Here is a 14,783-nt window from a genome sequence, read left to right as displayed (position 1 = left end):
CATGTGAAAGGCTGCCTTGATTCCTTCAATGGTCAACTTCTTTTACAGTTAATGGCTGGTAGAAAAAAAACAAGTGACCAATTCTTCATTATTCCCACCTTCAAAATGGATGCAAGAGCTTTGGAATCCGTGGGGGGGTAATTACTTTAAAAGGATTGAATACTTTCTTAAGTTCTTACTGTGTTTAATTCTGGCAATATTAATATATGGGGCTGAATTTTATTATTTGAATTTCTAGCTTCGTGTCAGCAAAAATGACAACACAAAATGAAGTGACTGCAGCGACGAAGTGAAGAAGGCTGAACTCCAGTTCTGTACCACTGAATGATTAGGCTCGTTTTCATGGGTTTTCACAACAGCAATAGCAATTCATCAGGGTGGAGGTGTGGGTAAAGGGAGCATTTCCTTAACGAACCCTGAATATTTCCCCATTCTTCTCCCACAAAAGAGCAAAAATGCTCCAAGCTGCCACTTGGATCTCATGATCCATTGCATTCAGTGTTGTGTGAAGTCTTTTTTTCTGGGACCTAATTTAAATTAGGATTTGCATTAGTTGGCATCACTGTCACTTTTGTGATTCCAAGGTGGTGGAACAGATATTATTGGGGTTGGGGAGGGTTGCAGGGAGAGGTGTAGAACGACTATTGCATCCTCTGAATAAAATGATAAAGGGTCATTTTGCACTAGGGCAACCTCTGTCCCTCCATAGCAGTATCTTGGAAACCTGAGCCAGTGCTAATGAGGAGTAGAACATAATCCACTGTTTGCATGTCCTATATTCGCATTCAGGTTTTGGACTACTGCCCAGATGCAATTTTGTGTTCCTGAAGTCTGATAAATTGACCGAAGTCTTCAGAATGTTTCTCATAAAAATGGGGGAGATAAAAATCAGGTGAGCAAGCTTCAAGAGTTAACAATCACATGAGATGGATACAAAAACATGAAAACGTTTATTCACAAGGAAGAATAATTACAAAACTGAGTCTTCTGAGAGTCACAGTCACGGGCAACAGTCCTGATCTGAGACCGAACTTGGAGGTTTGGTCTCCAGAGAGGATTGGTCACGTGAGACATGGCATGTTAGATCAGCTTTTTTGTACTACTGTACACATTCACCTCTTGCTTATGGCAAATAACTAACTGAAATAAGTTCTTTTTGTCCTTTTCATTTCCCCTTCTGCTGAAGTTGAGACAATTGTAAACAATTTTACAACACCAAGTTATAGTCCAGCAATTTTATTTTAAATTCACAAGCTTTCGGAGGCTACCTCCTTCCTCAGGTGAACGATGTGGAAATGAAATCCTCGAAATGAAGTCGCATTTATAATTCACAGAACAATGCTTGGTGAGTACAGACAGTTTTTTCAACTGCCCGTTGCCAAGGCAATCAGTGTGCAGACAGACAGGTGTTACCTGCCAGGTCTCTCAGAATATACAAATCACCAAAAAAAACAACAAACAAAAAAAAACAGAGATAGAGAGGTAGAAACATAGAAAAGACAGCAACTGACCCGTTATATTAAAAACAGATAACATTTGTTCGCTGGTGGGGTAACGTGTAGCGTGACATGAACCCAAGATCCCGGTTGAGGCCGTCCTCATGGGTGCGGAACTTGGCAATCAATTTCTGCTCGACGATTTTGCGTTGTCGTGTGTCTCGAAGGCCGCCTTGGAGTATGCTTACCCGAAGGTCGGTGGCTGAATGTCCTTGACTGCTGAAGTGTTCCCCGACTGGGAGGGAACCCTCCTGTTTGGCGATTGTTGCGCGGTGTCCGTTCATCTGTTGTCGCAGTGTCTGCATGGTCTCGCCAATGTACCATGCTCTGGGGCATCCTTTCCTGCAACGTATGAGGTAGACAACGTTGGCCGAGTCACAGGAGTATGAACCATGCACCTGGTGGGTGGTGTCCTCTCGTGTGATGGTGGTATCTGTGTCGATGATCTGGCATGTCTTGCAGAGGTTACCGCGGCAGGGTTGTGTGGTGTCGTGGACGCTGTTCTCTTGAAAGCTGGGTAATTTGCTGCGAACGATGGTCTGTTTGAGGTTGGGTGGCTGTTTAAAGGCGAGTAGTGGAGGTGTGGGGATGGCCATAGCGAGGTGTTCGTCGTCATTGATGACATGTTGAAGGCTGCGGAGAACATGGCGTAGTTTCTCCGCTCCGGGGAAGTACTGGACGACAAAGGGTACTCTGTTGGTTGCGTCCCGTGTTAGTCTCCTGAGGAGGTCTATGCGATTTTTTGCTGTGGCCCGTCGGAACTGTCGATCGATGAGTCGAGCGTCATATCCCGTTCTTACTAGGTTGAAAGTTGAGACAGGAGAAGATGGTCCAGACCCTGAACTTTTAACATTCTTTTTCCCCATTTCCCACAGCAACCATCATGTGGCCTTTCAGTGGGATTGCCAATTCGGGACAGTCTTGTGCCCTAAGTCCATGACCACTAGGAACTGGATTGAAAGCCAGCAGACCAAGACTGCCATCCCATCAGTCTGGGCTGGATTTGAAGCCAAGAACTAGAGGTGACATGAAAGGCTGGTGTCTAACCTGCTGCACCACCCACTTCCCCCAACATTGGCATTGAAGACATTCTAGTCACCCTGATGTGAATTTTTGATAGTTTAGGATTTCATTCAGAACTGTTGTCTTACATTTACAGACTAAATATGAAGGAGAATGAAAGTTTATAGAGCAGAGAAAAAAAGTATTCAAGGTGCAATTTTATGTCGTATATTAGTGAAAGAGCTGCAACTATTTTAGTTTTTGTATTCTGATGAGGAATAGTTAAGTTTTCTTTGACTGTTTTCTTATCTATTTACTGTTAATAAATCTATATGGTGGTTTATACTGCAAGCTGCAATCTGCTGGTGTTCTAGTACTTTCCAAAGCCAAGGAAACTGCATGGGAGGACATGATCTATCCAGTAAGCTCGAATACAGTGACAAGAATTTCCATTCGACCTCTAGGCACGTTACAGCTACCAAATATTGGGCAGGTAAAAACGCACCCTGGTTTGTAGAGAGAAGGTTTGTTTACAGGACTGATCATAAACAGTAACAGATATCCTCGGCTGATGCACCAGTGTGTTTGTCAATTTTTTGACTTAAAAAATATGCAGCTCACTGTTAGATGGTGCATAACATAGTATATCGTAAAATATAACTGTGTACTCAGATCAAAGACTTTAAGCTGTTAATGGCTTTCAGTGCAGTTTTTACATCAAAGCCTAGATGTTTGTAGGAAAAGTGTACACATTTTTACAGGAAATAAATCAATGGTAAACAGTTAACGATAATAAGCAGTTACAGAGAAGAATTCAATAAGCCCAGGCCTTTAACTATCTGCATCCGTGACCGATATAGCTCAATGGATGTAGGAAATACAGCAGTACTGAGGGTTCCAACAATAATTCACTCTTTATCAAAGAGAACTGAAAGAAGCATACAATTAGGTTTAAATTCGGTGGCTTGCAAATTGAATCTAAAAGTGGGCATATTTTGGGGTTATTTACAGATACCCTACAATCAACAGGAGCTGGAGAACAGCTCAAGCAAGAGCGGTAGATAAGTTCTTCAGCAAATAGGGGGGAATCTAGGCTTTGTGATAGTCAGTGGGGATTTCCATATCTCTATGAGCATATCGGGGTCAACTGAGGGCAAAGGGTGAGAATGCAAATAATTTTGGAGAATGTGTAGCCAGGCTTAATAAGATTAAAGGAGTAACCATCAATAGACAAGGTTTCAGGCAGGTCAGAATGTCAATGGACTTATCAAAGAGGAGCTCATGGTTGAGGGGGCGTTATTTGCCCTGCCATGGACATTTTATAGGACAACCACCCTTACAATATATCACGATTTCAGCTTTCATTGGCAGATGGAAGTAGGATCCCGACTATTCTAACAAATACAAGGACCATGATTGGTGGGTCACACACAGTCTGCAAAGCAACTTACCCCTGCATCCTGCTGCCCTATTATGTGGCTGTCTTAAGGGGGAAGTGGGAGGAAGCTTTTAATGAATGGTGTAAGCAGGTCTCGAGACAGTGAAGCAGAGCGATTAATGTCAGTTTGAGTGACATGAAAGCAGCTCAGGGCCCAAGGCAACTGTCCCAGCTTAGATGGTATAATATTGTGCCTGGATTAAGTCATCTCTTGGCAGTAAAGCTGTTACTGTCCAGTCGCTGTTGGCCTTTTATAGGCCTTTGCACACTCGCTCACTCGCTCATGCAGTCATTACAGTAAATGGACTCTCTGGATGATTAAAAAAAAACTTACATTTCTATAGCACCCTTCACAACCTCAGGATGTCCCAAAATGCTTTACAGCCAATTAAGTACTTTTGAAGTGTTGTCACTGCTGTAATGTAGGAAATGCAGTAGCCAATTTGTGCACAGCAAGATCCCACAAACAGCAATGTGATAATGACCAGACCATTTGTTTTGGTGATGTTTGAGGAATAAATATTGGTCAGGGCACTGGGGAGAACTCCTTTGCCCTTCAAAATAGTGCCATGGTATCTTTTACCTGAGAGGGCAGACGAGGCCTTGGTTTAACATCCCATCTGAAAGACCACACCTTCGGCAGCACAGCACTCCCTCAGTACTTGCACTGGAGTGTCAACCTAGATTATGCACTCAAATCTCTGGAGTGGGACTTGAACTCACAACCTACTAAGTCGGAGGCAAGAGTGCTACCACTGAGCCACGGCTGATACGTGATGCAACAAGTGACCAAGTTTGATGTCTTAACTCCAAATCAAACTGGTACTTAGAATGATTGGGTCCAATGAGAATACATGGATGCATGTAACTAGGGCAAGGAGCACAGCACATCAGCGCAGAAAAAAATTGACATCCACTTATTTTGGGAAAAGCTATAAGCACATTTTAGAATGGCCTATTCATTTGGCAATATCAACACAAAGTTGTTAAAAGATGCATCATTTGTTCAGTGCCTTTGAATGTTTGAAAATGATTTAATATTCTCAGTGTAGTCAGTTTATTTTATGGAATTCTCAGAGTTGTCATTTCTTATGTTTCTAGATTTTATGTAAACTAAATTTTATATATTTTTTTCTTGTCTTCTATTTTAGGTGGTCCTCTGTCAGTTCTCAACCAAAACAAATAAGAAACTTGCTCCAAGTACCTTGCCAATGCCATTCCTTAATTTCACCACTAGGAAGCACTAATGAGCAGCCTGGAGTAACTTAGCCTTTGAATTTAGATAGTCGCAAGATGACAAAAAATGAAGACTCTGAGAGCTGTGTAGCTTTAGCAGTCAAGTCATCTTAAAACACTCAAGTTTGACTCATTTGATCTTTTAAGGTTACGTTCTGCGGGTCCGTCCCCCAGTCGTGGGCCCTCACCCAGTAGTGGGAGTATTAATCAGGAAACAAACGTGAAATTGTGCACCCTGCCCAAATTTACTCTTTTAACTTGATTTTCCTCAGTGGGTATGTTTTGCTATTTCTTAGCCAGGCTGCCACTCCACCCACTTAACCTACTGGGAGCAAGTTCTGCATAAATACTCCCTGATCTCCAGAAGGTAATCAAGCAAAGCTCCAGAATATTCATCCATCGTCATTACTTAAGTTCTCCATAAACAATAATGTCCCTATAACCTCCATTGGCCGTGCCATCTCAAATGCAGGAGGAAATAGGTGGATCAGTCCTTGCTCCACAGCCTACAACAACAATTGCCATTTTTATTGTATCTTTACCATAAAACAAACTCCCCAGTGTGCTTTACAGAATAAGAGTTCAGAAAATCGAATGTCCAGCCAGGAAAGGTGAAAAGGTGGGTTTTGAATGGAGCCAGTGAGGTTTAGACAGAGAATTTCAGACACTGGGACCTACTCTTTGGAATTCCCAGCAGTGGTCATGGTGGAACCTGCACCTTACTGTGCCCTTCATTAATGTAAGTCTAATGTAAAAAAATGAGGATTTTCTTTTAAAAAGCAAGCTGTGCAATATTTAAACACTAATTAAATTCCCTGCCCACTATTTTAACGAAGGTTCTAACCTGTTTCATTTATTTTTATTGTAACCCAGCTGGTTCAGTGCCTTACCAAGGTCTTTCACCAAATAAGTAACAACTAAAACTTTGGAATGACGTCAGTAGGTTATTGTTACAATTTTGTATCAATACGAGTTCGATTCAGTTTCTGAAAGTCAGAACTAGGTCTGTACTGATAGAATTACCAGTTTGTGGGCAAAGTAACAATTAGTAAATATATCAGGCTGTCTACATTAAGACCTTATATAGTCTACAGTATCATTTTTTAAGATCAGAGTATAAAGGATTATTCCAGAATTGCATTATAAAAGATTATTCCAGAATATCTTTTACAATTGTAAACTTGGAGCTATGATTAAGTGGAATTTTCCATAACATTCACCAACTCTTAACAGGTAAATAATTTCAAGTAGGCAGCTCACCACCACCTTCTCGAGGGTAACCAGGGATGGGTACTAAATGCCAGCCTTGGCAGCGACACCCACACCCCGAGAATGAATTTTTAAAAGTTTTTACAAAATCAATTATGAACTAAAATGCGAACTTTGAGCCTCTGGTATGGGGAGATTTTTAAACTATGTGTATTTATGGAACACGCCAACTGATGTAGTCTCTGGGGCATTTAGTTGGTCAGTGGGGAGCTGGGCTTCAGCTGTCAACTACTGATCTCAGGTTCCCCTTTGCTGTGGGAGGGACGTGTGTATTTGATGGGGTGAGGGGATGAAGTAAGTGATTAAATAGAAGAGAATGCAGTGAGCCGGCAGAACAGCCGCACACCCCCCCCCCCCCCCACCCCACCCCGGTGCTTCCGCGGGTCTGGGGCACTCTGTAAATCTCTTGTTCTCAGTGCCAAATGATCCACAGGCGCTTTGCCTGCACCTTTGTTGTTGGTGTGGATGCACCTTCTCTGGCATTTGTGTGTTCTGTGATGTTAGAAACAAAAATTGAGTGAGCCTTCAAGGTGTGGGCAGGGCCAAGTTCTATTGGCAGCAGATCAAGTAGGCGTGCAGTGGGGTGAGGTGGCGGGCTGAAAATATGGTGAGGTCTATCAGTTCTGGTGGTATCCGGGACCCCCATCCAGAAGAGGTAGAAACAGGAGCAGAAAATGAGTCATCAGCTGGCTCTTTGGCCACATTTTCACTTGCATTGCACTACCAGACCAGACTGGAACTTGGTGTGTGTGGGGGGTGGTTGGTGGTGGGTTCAGTGTAGGATTCTGCTGTAGACTGAGGTTGAGAGCCAAGTCTTCATAATCTCTCCTGTACTCTTCTTTTGTCGGTGGCTCAGGTTGTGCTCCCAAGAGCCACCTGGGCTTGCTGTGGTTTATGTTCTCGTGGTGTTTGGCATAGAGGAGATATATCTGCAAAGGGACAGAGCCAATGGGGTCAGTATGCGCTGAACAAATGCTAAATGGTGGTTATAATCCACCAAAGACTCTCCAAGAATCAGGGCTGGAGATAACTGATTATAGAATTGAATAAATGTACATGTATGTGCCTGTTATGAGTGAATGACCGATTCAGATGAATCCTATTGAAACATCCATAAACTTTGATCTCTAAAGGGTAATGCTAAGTGTTAAAATATATCTGCTGTAGCCTGTCTGTAATGTTGGAGCCAATCCATGCTGGTATTAGCTGTGAGAAGTTATACATGTGTTAAGGAACTGAGGGAACTACCCATCCCTTTTTAACGTGCATTTATCTTCATTAATTTTACAATTATGCCTTAGATTAAATTTGCCTCCTGTACAAAATCCAATACTGTGATTAACTCCACAGTGTTGTACTGTTAAATGGCAGCAGTCTGTTAGAGGTAGCCTCTGAAAAGCTACGTTCCAAAACTCTAATGAAAGAAATCAGAAAGAATGAGTTTAAGAATGAGCAAAAGAGATTGAATGAGGCTCTGAAATGAAAGATGAAGTGAACTTAAGACCTACTACATACAGGTTGGGAAACAGCTGGACTATTATTTCCTCCAATCAAGCAGCAGGCAATCTCTCAAAGATTTTTTTAAAAGTTAAATCCACAACTTCCAGCTTATAAAATGTACTCCATACTGGCCAACTTGACAACAGAGGAATGAGGTCAGATGGATTATGCTGGTTATGTGGGCAGTGCGAGGGTTTATGTTATATAGGAATGGATAACAGTGAATTACTGATGATGTTGTACACTTAAACCTTTCAAAGCTTAGTTGAAAATGAGCATAACAATTTTCAGATGGTAAAAGCACCAAAGTCCATTCTCATTGCTTAAAATCCAAAATCCATTCATACAGAGAGGGATCATACATTCTGAGGCCTGTCACTTAACTCTTTTTGTGAAACTCGTGAAGCAATAGCTTCAGTGGTTGTAACAATGTGTCCCCACAGTTTGCGTTCTTCTCTCATGACCCTAAAGGAACTGTGCTACATCACTATACAAACCTTCAATCACCCCATAGGTGTCTGTATAGATGTAACTGTGATCATAATTAGCAACTCCCAACACTGGAGAGTGACAGTGCCTTCACAAATTAATGTTTCATTTCTCCTATCTCCCCATGTGCATTTTGTATAAAAATAATTTGTTACTCATCTTGCCTCTTCTCACCATGGGCAGATGAACTATTGTAATTGCTTGGTATGAAGAACCTTGTGTTAACTTGTGCTGTGAACACAATTTGATTATACCACAAAACAATGGTTCTTCAATTCAACTGATCATAATGTAGGTACATAGTGTGCTAGTGACATCTAGCGGCTGAAAAAACAAAAGTTAATTTTATTCAACCTGTTACAGTTTCCCAATGAATTGAGTTTACCATTCACTGAAACAAGAAAAGATCACAGCTCTGCACTTTACATTTAAATAATTTATTTAATTTTTTTCCCCAGTTACAGTTCGTACTTGATGACTGAAATGGTGGCTGAAAATGCTCGGTATTCATTGAACAAACAGGCAAACTGACTGCAAATACTTCCGACTCCATCGTGAGTACAAAACTGCAAGCACAAAGAGGTGGGTTCTTAGAGAGAAAAATTTGGCAGAATTCATCAACGACAAACAAATCACATGCACCATCTTTTGTGAATCTACCACCACAATAACACGTGACATAATCTGGACCCATCAAGGGACGCACACCAAGTCCTGACATTGAGAGTCCAGTTCTCCCCCCCCATCCATTAGTTCTGCTAGTTTTTAAATGAGAATATTTATATTTAGCACACAAGTCCAGACTAACACCAACAGTTCTGGAACTTAACAGTGTAGCAGTGTTAGATGAAAACATATACACTCCTCAGGAAATGTTTCATTATTGAATTCTTATGAATATCCCACGAGTCAACTCCTGGAGAGACAGACGGCCCAGTATCTTTTGGAAAATACATTTAAAGGGAGCTTTCACTATGTTTGGTTTAAACACAGATAAACAAAACGCCTCGAGAACCAGAATTATCTATGCTGATTTTTTTGTTTTGTTGCACACGAGGGAAAAAAAAATTGTAATTTAAATAAACCAGTTCTACCCGTTCTCAAGGATCATTATCAGAGAGTTAGACCAACATCCAGAAGTCATGAGGCATCTTTAAAAAAAAAATTGTTTAATGTAGTACTTCCCAGCATTCTGAGAACCTTGTTGACCACTAAGCAGAAAAAAAATTCAACAATGAACAAATGAAATGATGTTTGAACCAGTAACATTAACAAAACAGGAAACTAATGAGAATTAGAGCCAACATCATTTTGAATGGAACTGAGAAGTTTTCATTAGAGGATCAAAATAAAATAAAAACAATATATAGAACTCGGTCGGGGAAGTGAGAGAGGGACAGCTCCTACAGTTCCCAAAAAGCAAACACAGACCCTTCCATTAAGCCAGTCACCGCTAATCCAAAAAAATAAATGATGATTTGGTGGTTTGGGGGGGCGGGGAGGGAAGGGTGAAGGTAGAAAGGATAAAAATCATATGAATTGAGGATGCCCCCACCACCCCTCTGAAAAATTATTCTTCCAAATTATGTGAACAGTTCCATTTTCAAAACCCTATTTTTTTTCCCCCAAGATCCACAGGAATCATAATCAAAGACTGGAAAAAAAAAGCAACGAGTGTCCCAAAGGATGGAAGACGTCTGAGTGTAAAACAAAATATAGATAAACCTGTCCATTGATTCTGATAAAGCTGCAGAGGTATGAGCCACACTTACCCAAATCTGTAACAGAATTGTATTTAGACGAGAGTAAGACTAGTTCAATCTGGCCTTAGATCTATCTCTCAACTATGGAGGGCTATGTCTTGAAAGTATTCTCAAAAAGGGCATGAGTCCCTAGCTGTGTTTAACAAATGGGAAAAAGAAAAAAATATATATATCTTTGTGTGTAGAAAAGATAAAGTTTAAGAGTTCTACTAATGGCAAAGGCTCGGCTTGCAACCCAGTTTAGATTTAGAACTCTCGTCAAGCCATCCTGGCCTCTTTTGGTTGGTTGATGGATGACTTGCGTTGCTGAGGTTAGCTGCATTCTTTGCCACAGCCCTGGCCTTCAAGGGCCAATTGTGAGGATTGGGATTGGATGTGAAACCCCTTGTCCTGGATAGCAAAACTGGGATTTCACGTAAAGCCAAACTTTACTATTGGAATGCCAGTTGTGGTTGGCTTTATTTGTAAAAGGAGGGGGATCCACAATCATATTTTGCCAGGACTGACTGGGCAAAAAAGAGGCCAGCAACGCAACAGCAAACACAACCATTCCTCATTATAACAATGTAGCACTGGCATTCATTAACGAGTTCTGTAATTTTCAGCCACCAACTGTTGGCAGTAGCAGATTGTCTAGAAACCCCTTAAGGTCATATATTCTTTTTCGTTCCCCCTCCCCCCAAAAAAGTGTAGGTCCATTTGAGCCATTCCTGCTCCTGAAAAATAGCATGTTAGTATATTTCAGCTTCTTTAGGGCTAGATTTTCCACCCACTGACCATTAGACGTAGAGAAGATATTTCCACTTGTGGGGAAGTCCAAAACTAGGGGCCATAAATATATGATAATAAATCCAATAGGGAATTCAGGAGAAACTTCTTCACCCACAGTGATGAGAATGTGGAACTCTCTACCACAAGGAGTAGTTGAGGTGAACAAGATAGATGCATTTAAGGAGAAGCTAAATAAGCACAAGGGAGAAAGGAATAGAAGGGTATCCTGATTGGGTTAGATGAAGAGGTTTGGTGGCGGCTCCTGTAGGGATAAACACTGGCATAGACCACTTGGGCCAAGTTACCTGTTTCTGTGCTGTACATTCTATATAATGGTTATAAATGGAATGCAACTCTAACAATGCCCTTTTCTGCATTCTGGATGGCAGTCTAACTTCATTGTAAGCTTTCCTGAGGATCAGAGAAGAGAGATCAATTTGGAGGGAAAAAAACATTTAAACTACATTTTTAACAGTTCTAGGGCTTTACAGGATTAAACAATGTGAGATGCCACAAGTATACAGAGATTATTAACATGACAAGTTGATGCATTGTATCACAGTCAGAGGTGAGTGCTATACGTGTTAAGTAATACTATAAATATTCAGGTACACTTAATACCATGCTGATGACCACAGCTCTGATTTTTGTTTTGGTCTGTTACTTCAGTTAGAATCCTTCGCACATTGCACTTTACTCTTTACATTCTTTACTGCACAAATAAATATGTTTTTCAGGCAATTATTTCTCATTATTTTTTTTTTGTTTTTCTGTTTTTTTACAAAATGTATTCAGTTTTCATCTCAATACCATAAACATAATAAAATATATTATGTAATCTGCTATACTTAGGACTTTAATTAAATTAGAAATTACTTTCTGCCTTTAAGTGATTTATCATTAACTACAAATAGTGGACAAAGCCAAATACAAATTGCCTGTTAAACATGTTTCCAACTCTGAATGATATTAGTAGTTTAGCTTCTATAAATGTGGCAATAGCTTGGAGATCTCAGTAACTGGGTCAATCAACAGAGGTCACAATTCCTTTCAGACCAAAACCTGCAGTTCACAGTCGGTCAACCCATTCACTTCCATGATCTTGTCCAATTGCTCCAGATACCGAGCCTGATCTTGCATGAAGTGAGGTATTTGTGCGTTGTGCAACATGGCGATAACCTTTAGCCGATCTACATCTTCATAAGATACCTGAAGGGAAACACAATTCATCTTTACTTTTAATACATGTAGCAAGCATATGCTTAAAAAATTTGAAGGGGGAGAAAGGGGGTTGTATCAAATGAATACTCCAGGATAAGGCTCCGTGTTAAATTGCCAATCACAAGTGTAGTTGATCTTAAACTTTCAGTTTAGTTCGACCTCACATTACAAAGAAATAAGCCATCTTCCAGGTGGGAAAATCGCTGGGAGACTGTCCTTTTAAGAGATAGCAGCTTATTACAAGGTAAGTGGAATGAAATGCCAAATGTCCTACACGTTGGGGCCAAAATTTCCTTGATGAAACCACTCTTAACTGTTGCAAGAAAATCATTCCCTTGAATTTCATAAACGTCCCTGAACCTTAATGGATCTTTGGAGGGAGGTGGGTGTGGGAGGAGAGGAGAGGTGAGGTAGGAACTCAGTTTACAGAACCTTTCCATAAGAGATTGTCACAAACTCTAGAACCAAAGAAGAAAGGAACAGAAGTAGGCCATTCAGCCCCTCGAGCCTGTTCCGACATTCAATTGGATCATAGCTGATCTGTATCTTAACTCTTTCTACCAGCCTTGGTTCCGTAACCCTTAAATACCCTTGCCTAACAAAAAAAATCTATCAATCTCAGTTTTGAAATTTCCAGATTTCCACTACCCTTTTGCGTGAAGAAATGCTTTCTGACATCACCCCTTAACAGCCTAGCTCTAATTTTAAGTTTATGCCCCCTTGTTCTGGACTCCCCCACCAGTGGAAATGGTTTCTCTCTATCTCTACCCTATCAAATCCTTTAATTAACTTAAACACTTTGATTAGATCACCCCTCAGTCGTCTTTATTCAAGAGAATACAAGCCTAGTCTATGCAACCTGTCCTCATAACTTAACCCTTTTAGCCCCAGTATCTTCTGGTGAATCTGCCCTGCATCCCCTCCAAGGCCAATATATCCTTCTTGAGGTGCAGTGCCCAGAACTGAATCCAGTACACCAGATGGAGTCTACAGAGCTCTGTACAGCTATAACATAACTTTCATCCCATTGTATTCCAGCCCTCTTGAGATAAAGGCCAACATTCCATTAGCCTTTTAAATTATTTTTTGTACCTGTCCACTAGCTTTTGGTGATTTCTGTTCTTGGACCCTTAAATCTCTCTGCTCTTCCACAGTTCCCAGCTTCTCACCATTTAGAAAATACTCTGATCTATCTTTCTTAGGTCCAAAGTGGATGACCTCACACTTTCCCACATTAAACTCCATCTGCCACAGTTTTTCCCATTCACTTAATCCATCAATGTCCCTTTGCAACTTGCTACTCCCATCTACACTATTTACTGTGCCACCTAACATAGGCTCTCTATTCCTTCATCCAAGTCATTTATAAATAAAGCTGCGGCCCCAGTACAGATCCCCGGGGGATACCACTGGTCACATCCTGCCAATTTGAGTACATACCCATTATCCCCACTCTCTGTCTCTTACTTCCTAACCACTTCCCTATTCAAGCCAATAGGTTGCCTCCAATTCCATGTACACTCATGTTCTTATGTGGAATCTTGTCTAATGCTTTCTGGAAGTCCGTATAAACAACATCCATACATTTCCTTATCTACCATGTTAATTACTTCCTCAAAAAATTCAACTAGGTTCGTTAGACATGACTTCGTTAGGACGCAGGCTCAAGTTTAAAAGGAAGGTTCTGACACAGTCCAGATTTAACTACTTTACGGAGAGGGTGGTGATCTTGTGGAACAGACTGTCCAGGGCGACGGTGGAGGCAGATCGTCTGGAGAAATTTAAAGGAGGAGTGGATAGATATTTGAGGGAGTGGGTGATTGGGGGAGGACTCGTTTATGGGACAGCTGGTCCACAATAGTTCAATGGGAATTGACTGCCATTGATGGATGGCAGTCTTTTCTGTTTCTGGGCCTATGCTTTGTTATATTTCTATGGAAGATAGATGGATTGGGTAAAGTCCATTATATTTGTACGTGCTCTTTGTAAGGAGTGGGACTGATGGGCTGAATGACCTTTTCTCATCCCATGCGTTCTCATGTTTTAGGAGTCTGAAACTACAAGTTCATTCAGGCTTATATGCCCAATTTGCATATGGACAAAAACGCAGGTGCTCCGAGGTCTTTGACATGTTTTGTAAGATAGGGTCAAGTATTCTAGTGTCACTAAATACTGTAACCAACCTTCTTTTTCCTCTGATGAATTTCAGGGGATGAGAAACCTTCCATTTTGGATACCAAGCATCAGAATGAAGTGCACTCAGGTTAGGTGTACAGAATAAAGCTGCTTTTACTCTGCTCCAGCAATGTACCTCAACCATAATTTGAGAAAACCACCTTGACTGCCCAGGGTGACATTTTTCCATTCAGCTATCTTGTGGCCTCTGAGTGAGTGCCAATTATGTGCAGTTTTGTGTTGTGGCCCCATGATCCCTCGGAACTGGATTGGCCTTGCTCAAACTGGTTTCATGGAGGGCATTCACAGCCAGTTAGCGCACTTTTATCTGTTGTATATTTATAAGATCTCCAAGTTGGACACATTGTTCTATTTTCAGCATCCAACTGAAATACTAACTGCTAAATTTAATGCTTGGACACA

General features: G+C 41.0%; 1 protein-coding gene across 2 annotated transcripts in view; it reads right to left on the bottom strand.

Annotated features, from left to right (window-relative positions):
- Positions 1 to 8,851: 8,851 nt before the first annotated feature.
- The window catches only part of matcap2 (microtubule associated tyrosine carboxypeptidase 2), a 50,682-nt gene continuing 44,750 nt past the window's right edge, over positions 8,852 to 14,783 (bottom strand). For both annotated transcript variants that reach the window (XM_068001354.1, XM_068001363.1), the window contains exon 7: positions 8,852 to 12,173. In XM_068001354.1, coding sequence (XP_067857455.1) covers positions 12,015 to 12,173 — 159 coding nt within the window. In that variant the 3' untranslated portion in view covers positions 8,852 to 12,014. The remainder of the gene's footprint in view (positions 12,174 to 14,783) is intronic.

This window comes from Heptranchias perlo, chromosome 2 (genome assembly GCF_035084215.1).
Source record: "Heptranchias perlo isolate sHepPer1 chromosome 2, sHepPer1.hap1, whole genome shotgun sequence".
NCBI lineage: Eukaryota > Metazoa > Chordata > Chondrichthyes > Hexanchiformes > Hexanchidae > Heptranchias > Heptranchias perlo.
This window is presented reverse-complemented; position numbering and strand designations above follow the sequence as displayed.